Below are 23,238 nucleotides of genomic sequence, written 5' to 3'. Positions count from 1 at the left end.
AATAAGTCTGTGAAGGTAGATAAGAACTTTAGCTGAATTTATAAATGGTTTTCTGCAAAACCATCAAGCCATTTCACTTACCATCCCTTAAAAACAGAGCTGGGATGTTAATCTATATTTGGTAAGAAAATTTGGAGACAGTTTATCCAATGGTATAGACATTTGAGACCATGAGTGTAAGTTAGAAGTGACTTGTTTGTCTCAGAAATGTGGCATGTAAATAAAAAAGACAAAATTACATATGCACATATACGCACACACACACACACACAAACACACACAACATTATTGATAGGATAATTTTCACTTTTTAAATAAAATATTGTGTTTCTAGTTGCTTGCCAACTTGTCTTCTTGGTCTGATATGGAGGTAATGTTATTATTATTATTTTTTTATATTTTATTTATTTATTTATTTGAGAGAGAGACAGTGAGAGAGAGTATGAGCAAGGAGAAGGTCAGAGAGAGAAGCAGACTCCCTGTGGAGCTGGGAGCCCGATGTGGGACTTGATCCCGGGTCTCCAGGATCATGACCTGAGCTGAAGGCAGTCGCCCAACCAACTGAGCCACCCAGGTGCCCGGTAATGTTATTTTTATTCACACATTTGAATAACTTCAAATAATAGTGTAGAAATTCTCATTTGTAATACTTTTACTCTATATATTGTAAATAAAATAAGTGCAATTTCTTAAATGTTTATTCAAAATCACTTTTTTAAGTCCCCTTTTCATTGTCACTCAGACACGATTAATAACTAAGATTGAGTGTTATTTTTCAGTTTATATTTGGCGGTAAAGAACAAACAATAACATTTGGTCAAAGTACACAGTATAAATGGTGTAGATATGGCTTATCTACTGTAGAACTGAATCATGAGCAATCAGATAACAACACTGGTGAGGAGGCTACTGACAACTTTGAGCTCACTGGCTACCTTCTGTAGTGCAGGGATGACAACAGTAGATATTACCATGAAATTATAAGAATGTCAGGGGTCTGGAACAGTAGAGGCCTGTGGACATTACTACAATGGGGAGTAAGATGGCTCACATATGGTGCTGTGTTCGAATAGCTGGACTCTAGATCTGTGACCCGAAGAGTAGAAGTAAGCTAGACCCTTCTCAACAAGATTAGAAGTCGTAGTTCCTGAAGTGGGGCTGGAGAATGCTTCTAGGAGATGCAGTAAGGGTCCCACTATATGTGAAATTATGATTATCACTTAGTCATTTTGAGCTTCTCATGCTAGTGGACACATAATAAAATAAAGAGTTGCCGTATTGATAGAGGGCAGAGAGATGGACTGATTATTGTGAGGAGCTAGTTTGGGGCTACACAAGGAAGATAAGAAAGATAATGTATAGAACTCAGGGGGTTCACTGGGGCATGTTTTGGTACTTACATGTCCAATGATAACTGTAAATGGGCTCTTATAGCAACCACATCCCAATAAGGTTAATACAACTTGATGGTTCATATCCCCTGGGGACAAAAATCTGACTCACCACCAGGCAACAACCCAGACTTACTGAAGTGTTGGCCAAGGGTGGGGGAAATCCAGACTGGGTGGTTAGGAGAGAGATGATGAATATTAATTAATGCCCGAAACCAGTTACTGCAGTGGGAGCCACAGCTTATCTTACTAACCCTTGTGTCGGATTTCTCTTGCACTCTGCCTCATATCCTCTTGCCTAACCTTTTCTTCTGTCCTTGCCTCAGCAACCAGCTGTATAGAGATGTCATCAAACAGCAAGCCACTTCAGCTGTTTAACCTATCATGTGCTTTCCGCACTTGGGTTTCACTGTCCCCTGAGAGAACTTACCCATTCTCCGTATGAGCAAATCTGGAAATAAGAGGGTTAACATCTCACAAGTCACCCCCTGTCTGCTAGGGGATGGCAACCAATGTATAGATACTCCTTTCTTGGGAGGATAATTCTGAGGTGCATTCTACATGACTTTTCAGAGGTCCTTACTGAGAGTGCACCCCAAATCAATTCAGCAATATTAATCAAACTCAGTAACTCAAAAGCCCCTGCATTGGTTTTACCCCCTTCCCTGTATTGTCTTCTCAGGCCCTCACTCATGTTCCCAATGATCAGTAGCAGCCTAGTAAATATTTAATAACTGGCACTCCAGGGGAAAAAAAAAATTACCCTTGTGTTTAGTGTTGGCCAGTTTCTGTGGTGTAAATACTCACCCTGTGGTTAATTTTATTTTTTTTAAATGTTATTTGTTTATTTCAGAGAGAGAGAGAGAGAGAGAGCAAGCACAGGCACAGAGGGCAGGGGGGAGAGGGAAAGCAGTCTCCCAGCTGAGCAGGAAGCCCGATGCAGGGCTTGATTCCAGAACCCTGAGATCACAACCTAAGCCAAAGTCAGAAACTTAACCGACTGAGCCCCCCAGGTGCCCCTCACACTGTGGTTTGCCACATGACATCATGAGTCTATAGCTGGATAGAGGTGGGCACAACTGGTCCTTGGGAGCCAGCAGGAGCTGACTGCAGGATACCACTGCTTGACAGCATGTCCAAAAATAAACTACCCGCACACAAACCTTTGTTGCAGAAGACAGAGTGTAGCTCAAGAAAAACAAATAGTTACCTATCAGTCTGGGTCAATACTCAGAGAATGGTGAGTGGTACACTGACATGACTCATAGATACCAATAAGAGGGACAAAAAACCCCTCTGAGGTGGAGGGGAGAAGAATTTCTATTGTGTAACAACTTGATGGGTGTTGGGGGGGAGAGTAGTGAAGGGTAAGAATTCAGGGATACTCAGAAGTTTCCAGCCTTGGAGACTGGGTAGATAGGCCGTTTCCAGAGACAGAGAATACAGGAAAACCATGAGTTTGGGATCTATTCCATTTGAGGTTTCCTCATGATATTCGGGCAGACTCAGCTAGTGAGAAATGCATGCGTGAAGCTTACAAAAGAGCTAAGGGTGTGGAGCTGTGGCACAGTATTATTGTGAAATTCTATTGTTGATAAGTACGTATGATCCCTGGAATATCCTGGCTCCCTTCCTCTCCCCACACCCAGGCAGCCGTGAGTGCCTTCTGTATTTACTGCCCTTGGGGAGGACTGTTACTACAGAAATGAAAAGAGGGATGAGTCAATGCTCAGTTTCTAAGTTTCAAAATAGAGCTTTGAATCTCCCACTAGAGAAAATAGGTTGAGAGAAAAGTTTTTTTGAGCCTCAAAAGTCTCCATTTTAACTATCCAGAGCCACAGTGGATGTCCTTAGTGCTGATGTAGGTAGAAGTGATGATGATGAAGCAGCTGGTTATCCTACTCTGAAGAGAGTTAGTGGTGACAACAACATACAGATGAATGTTTCTGAGAAAGGACCGTACTCCCTGCCTACATCCTCACTGCTGACGTATCAGTGAGAAGCAATTCTAGAATTCCCTAATAATGAAGGAACTTTATGAGAAAATGTGGTGTGCCTCACTTCCTGTCAGGAGCCCCATGAGATGGGAAACCCCAGATAGTTCTCCTGTTGTCATGGCCTAGAGACAGTAGCTGTAGTAGAAATGACAGTATGGTGTGATTTGACAGTGGGCTGCAGTCCAGACCCCCAAGATTTCTGTTCCACAGCAGTAGGGGAATAACATGTGAAATTTCCACAGTGCTAAAAGAGGATGGAAAAGAGAGGGCCAGTGAATAAGAAGAGGCCTTAGAGATGGGACAACAACCGGAGGATGGCAGGTAAACTAATGACTTCTGTGTATTAGAATACAGAGGGACAATAGGAAGAAACCAGACACCCTCCCCCATGACATGACCTTATGCAAGCTCCTGGTATTGAGACAATGGGGAGAAAAGAAAAATAATCATTTAATTAAGTTGAAATCTGAAAAGACTACATCATTATGCCTAAAATTTATCATAATTACCATAACTTACCAAAATTTAACACACACACACACACACACACACACAAAAACCTGAAGAAAACAAGATTATCTCAAGAGGTATTTATTTTATTGTTAAATAAAATCCAATGTGCATTTATGACCAGTAATCTTATTATTGAATTAGGAATAGCAGTGAATTTCTTCACCAAAGAAAGGATACCAAACAAAGCAAAATTAAAAAAAAAAAAAAAAGGAAAACAAAACCCAAAACCTTACAGCAAGTATCATGTCAGTTATACCTGTTATCACTATGTTTATCCAAGTATTGGGACACTCAGATAAGAAAAAGAAATGCAAGTGGTTGGAATGGAAGAGACAAAATTCAAAGATGTTTAAAAATGTCTACATGGGGGCACCTGGGTGGCTCAGTGGGTTAAGCCTCTGCCTTCGGCTCAGGTCATGATCTCAGGGTCCTGGGATTGAGCCCTGCATCAGGCTCTCTGCTCAGCGGGGAGCCTGCTTCCCCCTCTCTCTCCGCCTGCCTCTCTGCCTACTTGTGATCTCTCTCTCTGTCAAATAAATAAAATACATAAAAAAAAAATGTCTACATGAAAGAGAAATGAAGTATTTTAGACATAATGAACTTCAGGAAGTTTGCTGAATACCAAAATAAGTATAGAAAACTCAGTTGCATTTCTGTACACCAGCAATAAATTGTTAGGATATGTAATATTTTTAAAGACAGTATCCTTACAATAACAGGGAAAAATATAAAGTATGTTGAAATAAATACAGCAAAATATGTGCAAGACCATAGTAGTAAAAATTGTAAAACTTTTGGAAGGACTTTTAGATCTACTTATTTATTCATTTATTTTTATATATAAACTCATTTGTTAGAACAGTTTGTTTATAAAAAAAAATTGTGTTGGTGGGAATGCAAGCTGGTGCAACCACTCTGGAAAACAGTGTGGAGGTTCCTCAAAAAACTGAAAATAGAGCTACCCTACGACCCAGCAATTGCACTCCTGGGTATATATCCTAAAGATACAAACGTGGTGCTCCGAAGGGGCACGTGCACCCGAATGTTTATAGCAGCAATGTCCACAATAGCCAAACTGTGGAAAGCGCCTAGATGTCCATCAACAGATGAATGGATAAAGAAGATGTGGTATATATACACAATGGAATACTATGCAGCCATCAAAAGACATGAAATCTTGCCATTTGCGACGACGTGGATGGAACTAGAGGGTATCATGCTTAGCGAAATAAGTCAATCGGAGAAATATAACTATCATATGATCTCTTTGATATGAGGAAGGGGAGATGCAAGGTGGGGGGGTTTGGGGGGAGGTAGGAAAAGAAAAAATGAAAAGATGGGATTGGGAGGGAGACAAACCATAAAAGACTCAATCTCAAGAAACAGACTGAGGGTTGCGGGGGGGAAGGGGGACGGGAGAGGGTGGTGGGGAAATGGACATTGGGGAGGGTATGGGCTATGATGAGTGCTGTGAAATGTGTAAACCAGATGATTCACAGACCTGTACCCCTGGGGATAAAAATACATTATATGTTTATTAAAATAAAAAATTAAAAAAAAAATTGTGAACGTAGTACAGAGTTCTTAAATATCCTACATTCCAGTTTCCCCTGTTATCAACATCTTAAGTCATTGTGGTACATTTGTTACAATTAATAAATATCGATCCATTGTTATTAACTAAACTTTGCACTTTATTTAGATTTTCTTAGTTTTTACCTAATGCCCTTTCTTCTGTTCCAGAATCTCACTTCCAATATATTATATTATTACATGTGGTTACCCCGTCCTTCTCTTTATGCCCTTCATGGCTGGGACTTTCCTTGTTTTTGATGGACCTTGATGGCTTTGAGGGATACTGGTCAGGCACCTGCCTGTGATGTTTTTCTCCCGACTAGACTGGGGTTCTAGGTCTTCAGTCCTTATAGAGGTAAAGTGCCATGTTCATCACATTACATCAAGGGTACCTACTATCAACATGACTTATCACTGTTAATGCTGACCTTGATCACCTGGCGGAACTTGTGTTCGTCAGGTTCTTCCACTTTTACCCCCCTCCCATATACTGTCCTGTTTGGGAGAAAGATGCTATGCTTAGTCCACAATGTAGCAGTGGGGTTATGTTCCCCCTCCTTTAGTATCTACATAAATTATTTGGAATTCTTCACAAAACTTGTGTCTTCTCCCCTATTTATTTAATCACTTAATTATATCAATATGGACTTGTGTATATGTATTTTATACTTTGGATATAATTCAATACTACTTTATTTTGTTGGTCATATTCTTCCAGCTTTGGCATTGGTAGATCTCTGACATATTCCCATCATTGTGGGTTTTTTTCCCCCCCCCAACATTTCCTTACTTTCTGGCATGAAAAGCTGCTTCAGGCTCATCTTGTAACTTTCCTGCCCCAGTACTAGAATCAGCCATTTCTCCAAAGAGCGTTAGTTCCTTTTATTAGAGACCTTTATGTATTTTTAGCTAGCATAATTTCATTTTTAAAAATCTGAAACAATCTCAAGCTTACAGAAATTTGAAAGTATAAATTTTTTCTCGATCCTTTGAAGAGTATTTTGTGACTTGCTGCCCATCAACCTCCTAATACTTTAGTGTGTACATCTTAAAACAAGATAATTCTCATCTACATAACCACAATATAGTCATCAGAACCCAGTAATTAACATGCAGTAGAACCATCTCATCCTCAGAAACCTTCATGTTTCAGCAAAAGCCTCAAGAATGTCTTTTATAGCAATAGGGTTCAGAATCATGAGGTGCCTTAATTTGCACACCTCTGTAATGGTTACTTTTATGTGTCAACTTGGAGGGTGTTTTTGAAAGAGATTTACATTTAAATTGGTGAACTTTGGGTAAAGTGGGTTGCCCTTAATAGTGTGAGTGGGCTTCACCCAGTCAGTTGAAGACCTGAATAGAATAAAAAGACTGTTCTCTCCTAAGCAAGCAGAGATTCTCTGGCACACGGCCTTTGGACTTTATCCGCATCATCACCTCTCCTGCTGCTGGGCCACACTGCATGTTTTGGTCTTGCACACATTCATAACTGCACGAGCCAATGTCTTATGGTGAATTTCTTTCATATATATATGTGTGTGTGTGTGTGTGTATGTGTATATATCTCATAACTGTACACACACACAAACACACACACACATACCCTGTTGGTTCTGTTTCTCTAGAGAACCCTAATACAGTCTCTTTAATCTCTGCTGCAATAGTTCCTCAGACTTCTTTGACGTCTATGTCTTTGCACTTTTGAAAATTACAGGTCCGTTATTTTGTAGTACGTCTCTTAATTTGGATTTATCTGGTGCTTTATCATGATGAGATTCTAGTTTGGCAGGTAGAGCACTGAGGTCAACTCATCCTAGCAGATTCACGATTTTGATTTGCTCCATTACTGACAGTTACTTTTTTTTTTTTTTTAAGATTTTTATTTAATTATTTGACAGAGAGAGATCACAAGTAGGCAGAGAGGCAGGCAGAGAGGGGGGGAAGCAGGCTCCCCACTGAGCAGAGAGCCCAATGTGGGACTCGATCCCAGGACCCTGAGATCATTACCTGAGCTGAGGGCAGAAGCTTAACCCACTGAGCCACCCAGGCTCCCCGACAGTTACTCTGAATACTTGATTATGGTGGTGGTGTTCAGCCTTTCCTCTATGTAAATAACAAGTATTTTGTGGAAAGATACATCAAACTCCATAAAAATGTCACTTGTCAAACTCTGAATTTACTCATTTAGTATAATTTACATCATAATGGATTTACAGTATCAGATTTAGTCATTGGATTATAATCTGTTGCTATTATAATTTATTTTGGTGCTCACATTAGTCCATTTTTGGCAGTTGCACCCTCCTTTAGCTGGCTGATGTGTCCCCATCATTACTTCATTATGTTCTTGCATAACTAGATGTTTCATAAAAAGACTTTATAAACAAGACTCTATAGCAGCATTATGTGTAACAGCAAAACAAAATGAAACAATAGAAAAAATTGTCAGAAAATAGGGAGTGCTGCCTCTCATTGCTGAAGCATAAAGTTCAAACTTCTTAAAATGGCATGAAAGAGAAAGTTAAAACAAGAAGCACTGTGCTGTATCTGGGTTTCAGTGAGAGAAAACGTTTAGAATTTACTTCATTAAAAAACAAAGTGTAATGGGGTCAGTCTTTTAACACCATAAACACAAATTGATCATTTTGTCCTTGAGTATAATAAACCTTTGGGAGAAACTTAGTAATGTGATGCTTCATTTATCTCAACTTATACAGATTTTTTTAAAGTAATCTCTATGTCCCATGTGGGACTTGAACTCATGACTCCAAGAGTCACAGTACCAACTGAGCTCTATGTCCCCCAACTGATATAAAAATTTTGAACCATCATTAAATTTCAGAGACACAACTGTCATTTATCTAAACAACATGCTACAAACATTTGAAACAGCTAAATCATATAATAAGAGGAGTTTACAAATTAAAAACAAAACCAAAAAACCCTGTTCCCCCAAAGTCCAACAACAGAAGAATGATTAATTGTGGTAGAGCCATTCAATGTCATATAACACAGCAGTGAAAATAAATTTACTACAACTATTCAGCATGAATTAATCTCACAAATAGAATGGTAAGAAAATGCAAGTCACTTTATGGTTTTATTTATAGAAAGATCAAAGACACAAAAATGAACAATGTATTATTTAGGAATACACATCCATCTGGTGAAACAATTTAAAATACACAAGAAAACAGTTAACATAGAATTCAACATAGTAGTTACCTCTTGGTGGGAGCAGGAAAGGGCACAAAAGATGCAAAAAAGTTGTTGGTAATATTCCTATTCTTAGAGCGGGTGATGAGTACATTAGTACTCATTTTATTCTTCATACCTTATACAGTTTTTAAATCTTTTGTATGTACTCAAAATTTAATTTTAAAAAAAGTCTACAATTTGGGACATGTTTGGACACATTTTGGACACATTTCCTGTGCTGTGTAATATGGCAGTCACTAACCTCAAGTAAATATTTAAATTTAAGTTGACTACTAAATTATTCCTTATTTGTATCAACCACATTTTAAGTGCTCAAAAACCAAATAAGCTAATGGCTACCATATTGGTAATGCAGATTAGAAGATCTCCTTCATAACAAAGTTTTATTAGATAACACTGGACACTGTGTCTCCAAGAACACCTTTCTAGAACTTGGGTGTTTCTCTCAAGATTGGAGAATGACAAATCCCCAGATTTGTAGAATCCAAGAGCAGAGATGACCTGTATCCTGAGTAAAGTCTTAGGCTCTAAAGACGTGCCCATCATCCCCACTGCTTACCAGAGAGGAAGAGCAGCAGTAATGTTAGAAAGGATGCAAAGCTTGAGTACCCAAAGCACCAGGTCTCAGCAGCCCAGAACGATGCAGAGGGCCAGCAGCAGCAGATGAGAAAGGTCAGAGGTCAGAGGCCCTGATCGGGTTTTTCAGCTTTGAGTCTAAAATTATGTGGCCTGAAGACCAGAAACAGATTGGAATTGCTGATTTCTCCCTGAATGCCAGAGGGCAAAGGTGCTAGGACAGACACTGCTAGTCATCCCTCCCCCAATCTGTCCCTTTCCTCCCTAGTAACAGAACGCCAACAAAGCTCCCCAGAAAAGTCCCCAAAATGCCAGCCTACCCTGTATTTAGATACAGCTATGTGACAGTTCTGTTCTATGACTTTAAGTAGAAGACTGTGTAAGCCTTTCTTTTTTTTTTTTTTTTAAAGATTTTATTTATTTGTTTGACAGAGATCACAAGTAGGCAGAGAGGCAGGCAGAGAGAGGAAGGGAAGCAGGCTCCCTGCTGAGCAGAGACCAATGCGGGGCTCGGGGCTCGATCCCAGGACCCTGGGATCATGACCTGAGCTGAAGGCAGAGGCTTTAACCCACTGAGCCACCCAGGTGCCCCTGTGTAAGCCTTTCTTGAAAGACAAGCAGGAGACCTGATTCCCTTCTTGATTCCTTCGTCTGTTTTGTTGCCTGGAGCAGGGATGTAATAGTTGGAACCTGAGGCACTCTCTGGACTAAGAGCATAAGGACCACACCTATAAATGGCAAAGCACCCTGCTTTACAGTGCCTGAATTTCTGATGCTTTTGTGGAGCAAAGTAGCTTTATTTACTCTGGTCTACCTACTTCTGGACTCTTTATATAACAGAAAAAAATAGTATCTATCCTTAAGTTCTGTTAGTTTGGGTTACTATTACTAACAGCCAAATGTCATTCTAATGGATGCAGATGTCTACAATTAGAGACCGGTCGGAAGAAAAATGTTTCTACTAATTCCAGCTTAGAGAGATGAGGGCTGTGCCATGCCCTCCATCCCTGAAATGAGGTAGCACTACAACTGCCTGCTAGAGTGTAGAATCAACAGCAAAACAAGGGTCAAGGAAGAACAGGGAACTGATTAGGACTAAGTTTTCTACCCACTTGAGCACCCAGGAAGTTCAATGTAGGAACTAAGTTCAGTTGCAGAAAATTAAATAGTAACATATTTTGCACTATTGAGCTCTTAGTCTGAGGATTCTCCGAGGATTGTGTCTGAAACCATGCCAATGGCAATGGATGAGGTCTACAGGGGTTTAGAGTGGAAGGAAGAAAAAAATGAACTTTAAAAATCTCAAAAATCTAGTGTTAACGGAGAGGCGGCTAGCAGATATTAAGAGTGAGAAAGGATTAAAGGAGAACTTTTAAACAAGACATTTTTTTTTGTACGCCTTAGAAATAACCAACACTAAAGTATCTTTCAAAATGTTACCCTTGTTAGATCAGTTACCCAGCACCAGAGTCTTCTTGTGATTAGGGAACTATAAAATCTGTCAGACATGACTATAAAATAAGCATAATTATTCCATAGCACCGGAGGTCCTAGTTCGTTGCATTTTTTCCCCTTTTCTTTGCCACCTTTTTTGGTGCTGCAGGTCAAGGCTTAGCTAAGCAGGTTTAGAGGGTTAAGCCTCGAGGCTGGACGTTATGGGTAGGCTTTGAAGACAGACCACACGACAGGAAATCGCTTGTGAATTGGCACAGTGTTTAGAAATCACAAGGAGAGCATTTCAGATCCCGAATCCAAGAATGATGAGATCCCTTCAGGCCTCCCCATTTGCGGCCTCGCTCAGGCTGGGCTTTCCCCCACGAGGTCCCAGGGTCCTGCTTCTACTGGAATCAGCAGCCCTAACCCATAAGAAAGGGCTCTGATCTTTAGGTTGGTGAAGCTGGGATTAAGCGCTCCGATCCCAGGCGGCTAGTACGAGGCCCAGCTCCGGAGCGGATCTGAGTGAGACTTGTTGCTGGGGAAAACCGCAGCGTTGTTTCCCAGGGGGAAGACTGACGTTCCCTGGCCTACACGGCTTGCTCGACTCGACGCCCGGGGCTGCCCGACTCTCGCAGGCGGGCACGTTCGTCAGCTTCCCCGCGCGGAAGCGGACGGCGCGCCCTCGCCACGCGCGCCCCCGCCACGCGCACTCCCCACGCGCACAGCCCCGCCACAATCCTGCCTCCTACACGAGCCCCCCACGCACGCTCTCCCCGCCGCGCGCGCCCCCAGCCCTGCGCCCCAGCACGCGCGCCGTCGACCCTTTCCCGCCGCGCTTCCTAGGGCCGCTAGCGCGCACCGGCCGGGGGAGGCGCTGCGGCCGCTGGGGGAGCGCCGCCTCCTCTTCCTCCACCTCCTCCCTCCCGCCTCCTCCCTCTTCTCCTCCTCCACCCCCTCCTCCTCCTCCTCCTCACTACTGTTCCCACTCCTGGGCGGGGGCGAGCGCGTCCGGTTTGCTGGAACCGTTCGGAAATGGCAACTTGCGCGGTGGAGGTGTTCGGGCTCCCGGAGGACGAGGTGCGGGGGCCGAGGGGCTGCGGGGTGGGCTTCCCTTCTCGCTGCTCATCAGCCGGACAGGAGGAGGAGGCGGCCCGAGAGTCGGCTGTCAGCCCCTGTTCCCGCCGCGCGAGCTCCGGGAGCGCGCAAGGCGCCGTGGGGACCTGGGGCGGCCCGGCGCGCGGGTGTGTGGGTGTGTGGGGTGGGGGCTCGCTTTAGCGAGCGGCGTTTTCTTCGCCCGGCTGAGGACTCCACACCCCTGTTCTCCCCGAGCCGCCGCCTTCCTTGTCAGTTTTCTTCAGGAAGTGCCGAGGAGGGGCGCTAGGCTGCGAGAGGCGTGGGTGCGCGGGGAGACGCGCGGCGCCCCGCCGGCCTCTTCCTGCCACCCCCTGCCGAGGGTGAGTGAGCTGGGGCGGGGGGGGGCGGGGTGGATTTCCTCGGAGTTCAGCATCCCGTCCCGGCTGTGGATGAGCCTGCGCTGATACAGGCCCGCTGGACTTCACTTCACGGACTTTCCAATTGTCTTTAGCAGTTTAGATTTTCTTTTTTCGTCTGAAATTGTTTTTAACTCCCTTAACTGGAGAATGCGATGGGAAAGCAGGCAGACAGATTTGCCTCTTCGTGTTTAGCAACAAGTGTCCAGTGTGGCAAGTTCATGGTACGTTTCACTGGTCTAAAGTGATATTTAAAAAATAAAGCCGAAAAGGTACAAATACTTTAGAGAACTTCCCACAGAGGTCCGCTTTAAAAATTAAGTTCCATGATTTGAGAAGGCAAAGCTGTCCCTTCGCAGCGACAACTTAGGCTGGTTATGCCTGACGGTTAGTAAAAATGAGGCCATTTGGAAAGAATTATTCCGTTTTAATATGAGATGTGGCTTCTCTAAACTCCTGATGATTGTCTCAAAAATGGGAATGGGTGGGAGATGAAAAGTTATCTAGTCTAACAGTGACTAGTTCAGTTTGGGGGAAAAAATCAAATTTAAGCATTTTTGTTGACTGGCTAAACTGTCACATGTACTTGTTATCAAGATTAGACTTTAACTATAATACATCACCGTAAATTTAATTTATCTTCTGACAGTGTTGGAATATTTCCTTCTCTTAGTAACTTGGTATCGTCAGATGTCTTTTACAAAATGTCTTTTACATTTATCTCGAGAGTTCTTTGTATATAAATAGTGGGCAACTAGTTTATGCAGGCAAGTTATCTTAGAGTGTTTTGAGACTAATCATGTGATGGATGAGAATTTAATTTCTTAATTATTGCTACCAGAAGAGAAGCAAAGTGGTGGTGGAAAAATGGTGGCAGCTTGGTAGACCCCCAGAAACAACAGTCAGTATGTTATGGCCAGAGATGATATTCCTGCTAAAGTCCATTATTGTTCAGCAGAAGAGATCAGAGGGAAATAATGCGGTGTTGAACCTGTGATAGCTTTCTTATCCGTCAGGCCTCCCTGCTTTGCTACCATAAGCTGTTCAGTGCAGATAACCTCAAACTGACATTCAACCCAATCGGGCCGGCCTTGGACTTTCTTTCCTTTTTGTTGTTATTACTCAGTGGTAGATCCTGATTTCCAGATTTCTCATTGCATTCCCTTCCAGCAAAGCCAGCTGATCATAGAATATTGCCCAAGGCATCATTCACTCTCTTCTCTTGGTTCAGGTTCTGTGTTTTCCGTTATCTGCTTCTCAGATCATGCTTCTGCCCAGATGAATTATGGTAGTTAGTGGCTTGGTCAGTAAGCAACTGGGGCTAAAGGCCAGAAACTCCACCCGTTGAAACGAGGTGTTCCTGAACTTGCATCCTGAGGGATTTGTACTTTTAGGAAGTTTCATGGCCTGGGGCCCACTCTGTTTGCATGTTGGGGGTCCAGTTGTCAGTCCCATGACTCAGAGTTCCTTGCAGCTCTCTGTCTACTTTGTCCACGTTAAGGAAGAGAGTTGGATCGGACGGAAGATAAGAGACATGATGATGGAGTGTTGTCTACCACTTCTTCCCCTGCGTTATTCTTTCAACAGACATCATTAACTGTCTGTTCTGTGTCATGCAGTGTGCTGTCCACCAGGGATAGAGAGAGAAAAAACAGTCCCTGCCTGTTTTTTGAAGAGCTCACAGCCTGGTGGGAAAGATAAAAATCACTTGTTTTCTGGTAGAGATTGTCATCTCATCACTCTTACTTGACATTTATTTTCTGGTCTATCACAAAGTAAAAGAGGGCTCAGAAGAGCCTCCCCCCTCAGTTGTTGTTGTTTTTTTTTTTTTTCCTAAGAAGACTTTATTTTCTAGAACTCACAGACTACTTGGGGATAGGCAGCCCTCTGCTGTTGATTAAAAATAAGGTAGCTTTTCTGTTACAGCAGAAAGTGATGATTTTTATTTTAAATTTGAAACTGAAACAAGAAGAAAAATGAACAGGCATAGAATACAAGATACTTAGAGCATTGTGATTTAACCAGTATTTTTATCCACTGAGTCACACTGTATGAGTATATTAGTGGCTCGTTGAAGTAGGCCAAAGTTTAGGTCATAATTCCTCTCTGTCACTTTTCAGTGAGTTTTAGTTCTTATTCCACGTATAAATGTCTTTTAGTGAGAGATGGTTCTGGCTTCATGTGCAAAATTTTGTCATTAAAGCATAACAAACTAAGGAAGTAGTGAATATAAATTATACCAGATTTGCTCTGACAGTCTCTTGGGATTAACAATAGAGGCTAATTCCCACCAACCTTTGGTGAGGAGGCATGTGGAAGCTCTGGACAATGGAATTCTGCATCCCTTCCAGCCTCTTTCCAGTGGACTTCCCTGTTAGACAGAGGTTGGAAAGCCAAACAGCATGTTTCTCATACTTTCTGGCACTTAGCATTCTGGAAATGGGTTTTGAAATAGGTTTCCCTGTACGGCTCACTTCCTCGAGATTTGGAAAGTAGAAATGAAGTGGAGCCTAAGTTCTTGTGTCTTTGGCTTGTTCTTCTGACAAGCACAGTCATGTAGACGTTGACTTTTCCAGCAAAAGGGTTTCAATATCTGGTAACCTGTTTTGTGAAGATTGGTAGGAAGTTTCAGAATCTGTGGTGGTGGCAGCTTCCTGATGACTAGTTGGGTACATTTGTAAAGCCAGCAGATCTGGGGGTGGCTCCTGATTCCCTGCCTTCCTGACAGGGGGTTGGGGGGGGGCAGAAGTGACAGTTTCCTGGGTGGGCCAGTTGGAGCTGTTTCCAGGGCCTCGGGAGGCCCAGCCTTGCAGCCTGCCTCTCCAGCTCTTCCCAACGACTTTGTAAGCAGCCAATTCCCTGGATTGACTTCTTTCTTCTTAAAACATCTAGAGTGATGTCCATTTCCTACACCTGAAACCTGAGGGAAGGAAAGGGAAAGAGCTGAGAGTGTCTGCTGCCAGTTTGGAAGAACAATTTGCACAGGTAGAGGAAGGTGTGACTTTGGTGGGGACAGCGACAACAGTGCATAAGCAGCAGGGTAACTAAGAATGGCATCTGCTGATGCTTCTAGAACCCCGATGCTCTGCAGAAGCAGACCTGGCCTGCCCCGGCATCACACCAAGTTCCCAAACCTCTACTCACTGCACGCAAAGGAGGAGAAGCACCGTGGAAGCTGGCTGCTTTAGCATCCATCCCACACTTTCTTGTGTTCATTTTGCCATTGCTCTTTTTTTGCGGCTCCTTAATCCCAGCATCATCCTATTTTTCATGGGTTTCCATGGGACCAAAGAAGTGGATAAAGAGAATTTATTTTGTAGCGGTTTACATTTTAGTTATTTTAAACCAGCAGAAGAGTTGAAGGTACAGCACAAAGAAGTCCAGACCCTCCTCGTGCTGGTTCTCCTGCTGTTGACATTCCACAACTGCTCCGTAACACTTTTTGCCACTTTCATTAGTCTTTTTCTTTTCTTTTTTTTTTTTTTGAATATTTATTTATTTATTTCAGAGAGAGAGAGAGAAGGAGGGAGAGAGAGCACGTGCACACGAGCAGAGGGAGGGGCAGAGGCAGAGGGAGAGAGAGAATCTCAAGGGCACTCTGTGCTGAGTGCTGAGCCCAACACGGGGCTCGATCTCATGACCCTGAGTTCAAGACCTGAGCCGTAATCAAGAGTCTGGTGCTTAACTTACTGAGCCACCTAGGTGCCCCTCATTAGTCTTTTTCTAAACCATTTGAGGACAAGCTGCAGACCCAGTGCCCTGTCACCTCTTAATACTTTAGTGTGTCTTTTCCTAAACAAGAACACTTTTTTTTTTTTAAACAAGCAAACTTTTTAAAAGATTTTATATATTTAAGAGAGAGTGTGAATGCAAGAGAGCATTAGCAGGAGGAGTGGCAGGGGGAATGGCAGGGGGAATGGCAGGGGGAATGGCAGGGAGCCTGATATGGGGCTGGATCCCAGGACTCTGGGATCATGACCCAAGCCGGAGGCAGTTGCTTAACTGACTGAACCACTCAGGTGCCCCAACAAGAACACTTTTCTACATAACAGCTGTCCATTCCTCTAAGGCAGAAAATCATCATTGATATGACACTACCCTCCGAAGTGCAGAGCCCATCAGTCTTTGCCAGGTGTTCTCATAATTTCTCTTTTTCCTTTCTGGTCCAAGAGCCCACGTAGGAGCATAGGTTGTGGATACCTGCCATGGCTTTGCGGTCTCTTCTCATCTGTATAGTTCCTGGACCGTTACAGAGTACAGGCCGTACGACCTGTAGGATGTTCCCCAGCCTGGGTCTGTTTAACCGCTTTCCCAGGGCCATGGCACAGCCATGCTTTTTTGGCAGGAAACACAGAGACGATGCTGTGCCTCCCATGAGGGGTGCATGATATTGATTTGTCTGTCGCCGTCAACGATAACCTTGCTCACTTGATCATTTTGGTGCCCACCAGGTTTTTTTTTCTGTAACGTCACTATTTCCTCCCTCATAACCGATTAGTATTTTGTGGGGACGTCTGCAGAGATTATGCCAGTGGCCTGCCCTTCATCAGATTTCCATCCAGCTCTTTTAGCATTCATTGATGACTTCCACTTGAATCAAACACCACTATTTTTTTAAATTTCCATCTTTATTAATTGGCATTCTGTGTAAGAAGAGCTTTCCCTTTCTCCTTTATTTATACGAGCATAGATAGGTAGAATTCCACCTTATTCAGTGTGTTGTAATTATTTACTATCATTAAATATTTTTTTGCTCAAATGATCACCGTTTGGTCAGTGGAAGCCCTTTCAAGGGGGTTCCTAGTTTATTGTGACAAGTCCCCATCCTTTGAACCCTCCCTGACTGTCTAGCAGATGACACTCCAGACTCCTCTTGTATTTTGCCTGGCCCACTGCTGTCTGGAACCAGCCATTCCTCCTAGGAACACTGGTGCCATTTAGGAGAAAAGGCCTTTTAGAAGCCAAGATCGGGGTCTTCAGTGTGCTCATTACTGTTGAATGTCATTGCTCTTTAGCCATCTCAGCAGTTAAGAAATGTGTGTGTGTGTGTATGTGTGTGTACACACACATAAATGTATACCGCTTTCTATATCAATCTGTATACGTGCATTTAAAAATCATGAATTCGTATCAGTTTTCGAATTCAAATCTAATCCCTCAGGGTTCTTTCCAGCCATAAGTACCTTCTCTACCAGTAAAAATTCTGACTTTTATTATTCTCATTATTTTTTCTTATTTGCCCGATCTCTTTACTTACGTTTTCGATGTCCCTGATTTCCCAAGCATGCAGGCATCTCCCCTGTCTACCACTTTCCACTTTAATAGGAGTACTGCTGGGGCCCAGTCACAGGGGCCCAGTACCAGTGGGCGACGACTGCTGCGTCTCTGCATGGCACCGCCCTTTTTCTGTCCTGCCCCAGGCTGATGAGCCTGCTGACTATGAACCTTCATGAGACTGCCTCCTGCACCCAAGCCCTGCCTAAGCTGGGCCTGACGTTGATTCCTCTGCACCAGGAAGAGATTAGAAGGGACTGTATGTATACATTTTTCTACAGTTAACTATTAGTAATTCATCTGTCATACAGGAATAGGATCTTGGAGCTGGAAGGCACCATAAATAAATCACTTAGGGTAAACAGGGGTATAGAAAATAAAATTTGACTAGCATGGAATTCTGGCTTTGTAACTCTCGGTGATTCAGCCTAGGTATTTGACATCTGTCGGAGCAGGATACTTATATCAGCTGATTCCCCCTTCCCTATCTGTGTCTGGTATTAAGAATATTCTATAGTACTGAGAAAATGTAAGATTGCTGATCTGAATGGCTAAACCCACTGTCTACTGAATTCTGTGGCTGTCGGTGTGACTGACCTTTCGCTTGTTAGTCTGGCTCCCTTGCTAATCCTATCAAAGTTTTGAGAGGATAAATGAAGGGAGAAGATAGGAGAAGAAATGCAGGGAGAAAGACAGCACAGACAAAGGAGAAAAGGTTTTGATAAGACTTTTCTGAAGTCTTGAGGAATTAATATGTCTGTAGTGCAACATCATAGCCCCATGACCTGACCCAAACGTTTGTCTTCCTCCCATATGAGATGTGCTCTGGCAATGAATGTAGACAATCACGTCATATTTTCATGTCAAATCACATTTTCTGCCTGAAGTACATCCTGCAGAAGTTTTTTTAGTGTTTGCTGGTAATAAACTTCCTTGGTTTTGTTTTTGCCTAAAGATGCTTTCATGAAAATATCCTCCTTTAAGGTAAAAGCGTCAGCCTAAATATATTCAGAGCTGCCTCTAATTAAATGCCTGCTGTATTCCAAGCACCAGGTCACATGTTCTCATATTTTAGTTGTAATCATCCAAACAGTTTTGCAGAAGTAGATAGTGTTATCTCCATTTTACAGATAAGGAATGTGAGATTGTGATTTGCTCAAGGACTTGGTCCTATTAGGTAGCTAGCTGATCTGGGCTTGAATCTCAGATTTCTTTAATACCAAAGACTTGGTCTTTCCACTGTCCTTCTGCAAATAGTTGTCCAAATAGAAGAATTTAACAGAAGAGACTCTCTTCTGCTGAAGACAAATGTAACATGTGCAAACTTAACTTGTAATCATTCTTATGTTCTTCCACCTCTTCTGTCTTTTTTTGTTAGTAGATTTTAGCTAGACCTTTGAAGCACTTGAATTCTGTATTTGCTTAAGTATTTGTTGAACATTTACTATGGGTGAGGCATTTGGATCAGGCCACGAGGTGATAGTGATGAATGACAGACTTCACTGAATTTATCACCTACAGGAAGAAAAGGACAGTAAATACGTAATCACACAAACATTTTATAGGTGTGAAAGAAAAGGAAGGTGAGATAAAAGTATATAACAGGAATGATCAATTCATCTTCCATGGTATGAAGGAGGGGAGAGAGTAATAAGGAAAGGCTGAGGAAGTCACCTTTAAGATGAATGTAAGGATGAATAGGGGTTAGCGAGGGGAAGACTGGGGCAAAGGAGCCTTCCAGGTAAGCAGAACTAACTGCATGTGCAGAAGGTAAGATGGAGAGGAAGATGAAGACTAGGATGGTGGTGTCTGATGAGTGTGGAGAGGAGGGAAGAGCAGAGCCCGGGCAGGCAGATGAGGGAAACTCGCCAAACACGTGTGTGGACACCACACACACACATCATCATCATCATCATCACCATCATCACTAACATTTTTTTACAGTTACTATTTTCTCCTCAGATATTTAACTTTTTCTCTATTTGTTATTCATGTCTTGTCACATCTCTGGCTTTCCATCTAGGCTCACTATTTTCTGCCTGAAGTACATCCTGCAGAAGTTTTTTTAGTGTTTGCTGGTGATAAACTTCCTTGGATTTTGTTTTTGTCTGATAATATCTTTATTTTGTTTTTCTTCTTTTCTTGGGCAGGGCTTCAGAAGGGGAGTGGAGTAAAACTTACAAACAGCAAAATGCAGATTTTTAAACATACACTTTGACGTACAGTGCGCATATAACACATAACCCAATTAAGATATAGAATATTTCCATCACCCCAGGGGCTCCTGGGAGGCTCAGTCGATTAAGTGTCTGCCTTTGGCTCAGGTCATGATCCCGGGGTCCTGGGATGGAGCCCCACATTGGGCTTCCTGCTCACTCTCTCTCAAATAAATGAAATCTTAAAAAAAAAAAATTCCATCACTCCAGAATGTCCCCTTGGGCTCCTGCAATCAACTTCCCACTTCACTCTCCAGAGACAACCTTTTATCACCATGCTTAGGCTTTGGCCTGTCCTGGAACTCCATAGAAACGGAATCATACAGTGCGTATTCTTTTGTATCTGGCTCCTTTCATCTAACGTAATGTTTTTCAGTCACCCATGTGTTGTTTGTATAAGCAACTGATTCATTTTATTGCTGAGTAGTATTCCATTGTATGAATATACCAGATCTTTATCCATTCTCTTTTTGACAGACACTCCCATTGTTTCCAGCTTTCGGCTACTGTGAATAAACCTACTGTGAACATTCATCTACAAATCTTATGAAAATATCTTTCCCACAAACATAGGTTAATAAGCTTGATGTGTATCTTTCCAGAGGCATTTCATGTATAAAGAAGCATGCATGGTGCTATCACATATGAGAGTAGTGTTAAAATGTGACGGGACGAGGAGCTATTCTTTTTCAGAAATTATATGGTTCTAATCGAATAACTAAAGTTACAGTTTTCTAGATGGGGAATAGTCCCTCAGCTGCATTAACGATAGCCCTTCCCTGTCTTACCTTCCTGCTCTATGTGTGGGTCTCAACTTTAGTGTTCATCAGAATCACCTGGAGAGTTTGTTAAAACACAGACTACTGTCCCCACCAGACTGTCTGATTCAGTAGACTTGGGGCCTGAAAACATGTGCTCCTACCACTGGTCCAGGGAGTACCCTTTGAGAACCAAAGCTGTCCTAAACCTAGCTGGTCCTAAATCTAAGGATTCTGGGTATTCTAGTTTATTATGGTTACTACTGCCAAACACTGCGAAGGAGCTTTGACCATGTAAGCAAATCCACAGCACTCATACACTCCACCTTTACTGGGACCGTCCTCATTTCATGTATTTTCCAGTAAGTGATCTAGCATTGACATTTTTATAAAATGTCTCAAGTCAGTTTACACAGCAGAGGAACAAAACTGCTGGCAGTCCACAGGTTCAGATTTTTAGTTTTGAAAATATGGTCATCATAAATGATCTAACATGTTGCCAAAAAAAAAAGGAGAAAGATAAGAAATACATCCTTCCTTTCTACTCTAGCAGTTTTTAAAATAAATGTGCAGTGTTTATATTATTGCATTGTGTGAGTACAGTAGTCACATCAGAACCCTTATGTCATGTTTATAACTAGTGCGCATTTTTTTTGTTTGCTTTAGTTTTCTATAAACGTGTCACAAATTTGCAAACTGTCTGACGAAGCTTTAGAACTACTCAATGCAGATCTTATATCTATATATATATAATGGATGCTATCCATTCCCTTTTCTTCATTCTAGCTGGAGACAACCTCTTGCTCTGTCGCATCATCTGAACTGCTTCCACTCTACACCTGCTTTGTAGCCATCCCCTGCAGACTTCCATGTGCCGTTCTTGTGAGAATTCTCTTGAACTCTTTTCTCCGTTGGAGCCACTGTTTCCTTAATCTCTTATCGTCCTTTCTCCTAACTTATTCCCTCATTTGCTGACGTACATCATCTGTATAGTGGGCAGGTACTGTTGAATGGACTGTTTTGAGATAGGGTTATTTCCCAGTGGGACTCCCACATATAAATATTTATAACACTTGGTTCCTCTTCCCCTCCATCCCTGCCACATCATCAGTTTCCTCAGAGAGAAGTCTTCCAGTCTTCTGTTTGGGCACTATAGATCTGGCAGCCAGTGTTCTGGGCTCACTGTGCAAACTTTCTCCTGCTTTCCATAAAGTGCCTTATTCCTACTTTCAGCTACTTCAGAAAGCTTTGAGGTTAATCAAGAATTTGTCAGCCCCTGCTATGTGCCAATTATTCTGCCGGGTTCCACAGAGAATACCAAGATAATGAGAAGATAAACTTCTTGAGCTTCAAAATCTCACAATTTTAATAGTGGGAAAAGATATATTGTTATCTCCTCAGACAGGAGACCACATGTGATAAGTGCTATAAAAAAGGGGCCTTTAACAGCAAAAGGGGAAAATTCATTTCAGCTATGAAGGCTTGTAGAAAAAATAGTATTTGGACTTAGAAGGAAGGACAAGTCTTTAAAAAAAACTACAGTTTAAATTTTTTTAAAAGATTTTATTTATTTACCTGACAGAGATCGCAGGTAGGCAGCAGGTGAGGGTAGGGGGGAATCAGGCTCCCCACTGAGCACAGAGCCCGACGCGGGGCTCGATCCCAGGACCCTGGAATCACAACCTACACACCCCTACAATTTAAAATTTTTTCAAAAAGATATTATTTATTTATTTGACAGAGAGTGAGAGAGAGAGAAAGAGAGAGAGCGAACAATAGAGGGTGGTAGGGGGGAAGCAAGTTCCCCGCTGAGCAGGAAGCCTGATGTAGGACTCGATCCCAGGACCCTGGGTTCATGACCTCAGCCAAAACTGAGAGTCAGGTGCTCAACCAACAGAGCCATCCAGGTACCCCTATCATTTCATTATTTTATTTCATTTTTTAAAATAGTTATTATCGCTGTTGTTTATTTCCTTCTAATCTTTATCCATCAGCGTGTATTTTTATAGTTACCATAGAGTAGATACCACTCTGCACCCTGATTTTTTCTAGTTAACATGATACAACATGTAATGTTAATAATACATTTTAAATGGTTGCTCAGATGATACAGGGTTTTAACAATGAAGAGGTAGGGGATGGAGAAGACTATCCCAGGCAGAGGGAGTCCAACTTGTGTAAAATCTCAGCGGTAAGTAGACACAGGGTATCTTTTTTAAAAAGTAGACTGACTGGAGGTGTGAGGAGGGAGTTAGGTATGGGAGGGAGGCAACAGAAGGCTGGGAAAAGGATGAAGAGAGGAAGAAAAATTCTTCCAAGACATGTGAGAGATGGAAAGATTTAAAGCTCTACATTTCCTATTCCTGGATTTTGTGGGGTTGACAGAAGATTAGTAGCTGTTTTCATGAATTGTGGAGATATCTCAGGCCTGGAAAGCCATCTTTAATTCCAGTAGCCTCCTGCATTGATAACATATTGTCATTTTGTTTTGCACTGTCATTGAGAAAAACCACATATCTTTGGCTAGGATTTGTGACTTTCCCATATCACTTTCATAGATCAAGAAAGATTTCTTAGGAGTAGAAGGGGAAATCTCAAACTTTAAAGAAGAGCTGTGATCTATTTGGGGATAATGTTCCTGTTTTGAATAAGGAGACGATGTTTAATTTTCATTTCTTTTTTCCTCATTTGAGCACTGTCCATGTCTCTATTTTTTTATTAATTATTTTTATTAACATATAATGTATTATTTGCCCCAGGGGTACAGGTCTGTGAATCATCAGGCTTACACA

The 23,238-nt window shown here is 42.2% G+C and overlaps 1 protein-coding gene across 1 annotated transcript in view; it reads left to right on the top strand.

Annotated features, from left to right (window-relative positions):
* Window positions 1-11,718: 11,718 nt before the first annotated feature.
* Window positions 11,719-23,238, top strand: part of NEDD4 (NEDD4 E3 ubiquitin protein ligase) — a 120,402-nt gene continuing 108,882 nt past the window's right edge. Inside the window, exon 1 of the mRNA XM_080807818.1 lies at window positions 11,719-11,785. Within this exon, the coding sequence (XP_080663944.1) occupies window positions 11,741-11,785 (45 nt within the window). The 5' untranslated portion in view covers window positions 11,719-11,740. The remainder of the gene's footprint in view (window positions 11,786-23,238) is intronic.

The sequence above is a fragment of the Martes martes genome (genome assembly GCF_963455335.1).
Source record: "Martes martes genome assembly, chromosome: 7".
NCBI lineage: Eukaryota > Metazoa > Chordata > Mammalia > Carnivora > Mustelidae > Martes > Martes martes.
This window is presented reverse-complemented; position numbering and strand designations above follow the sequence as displayed.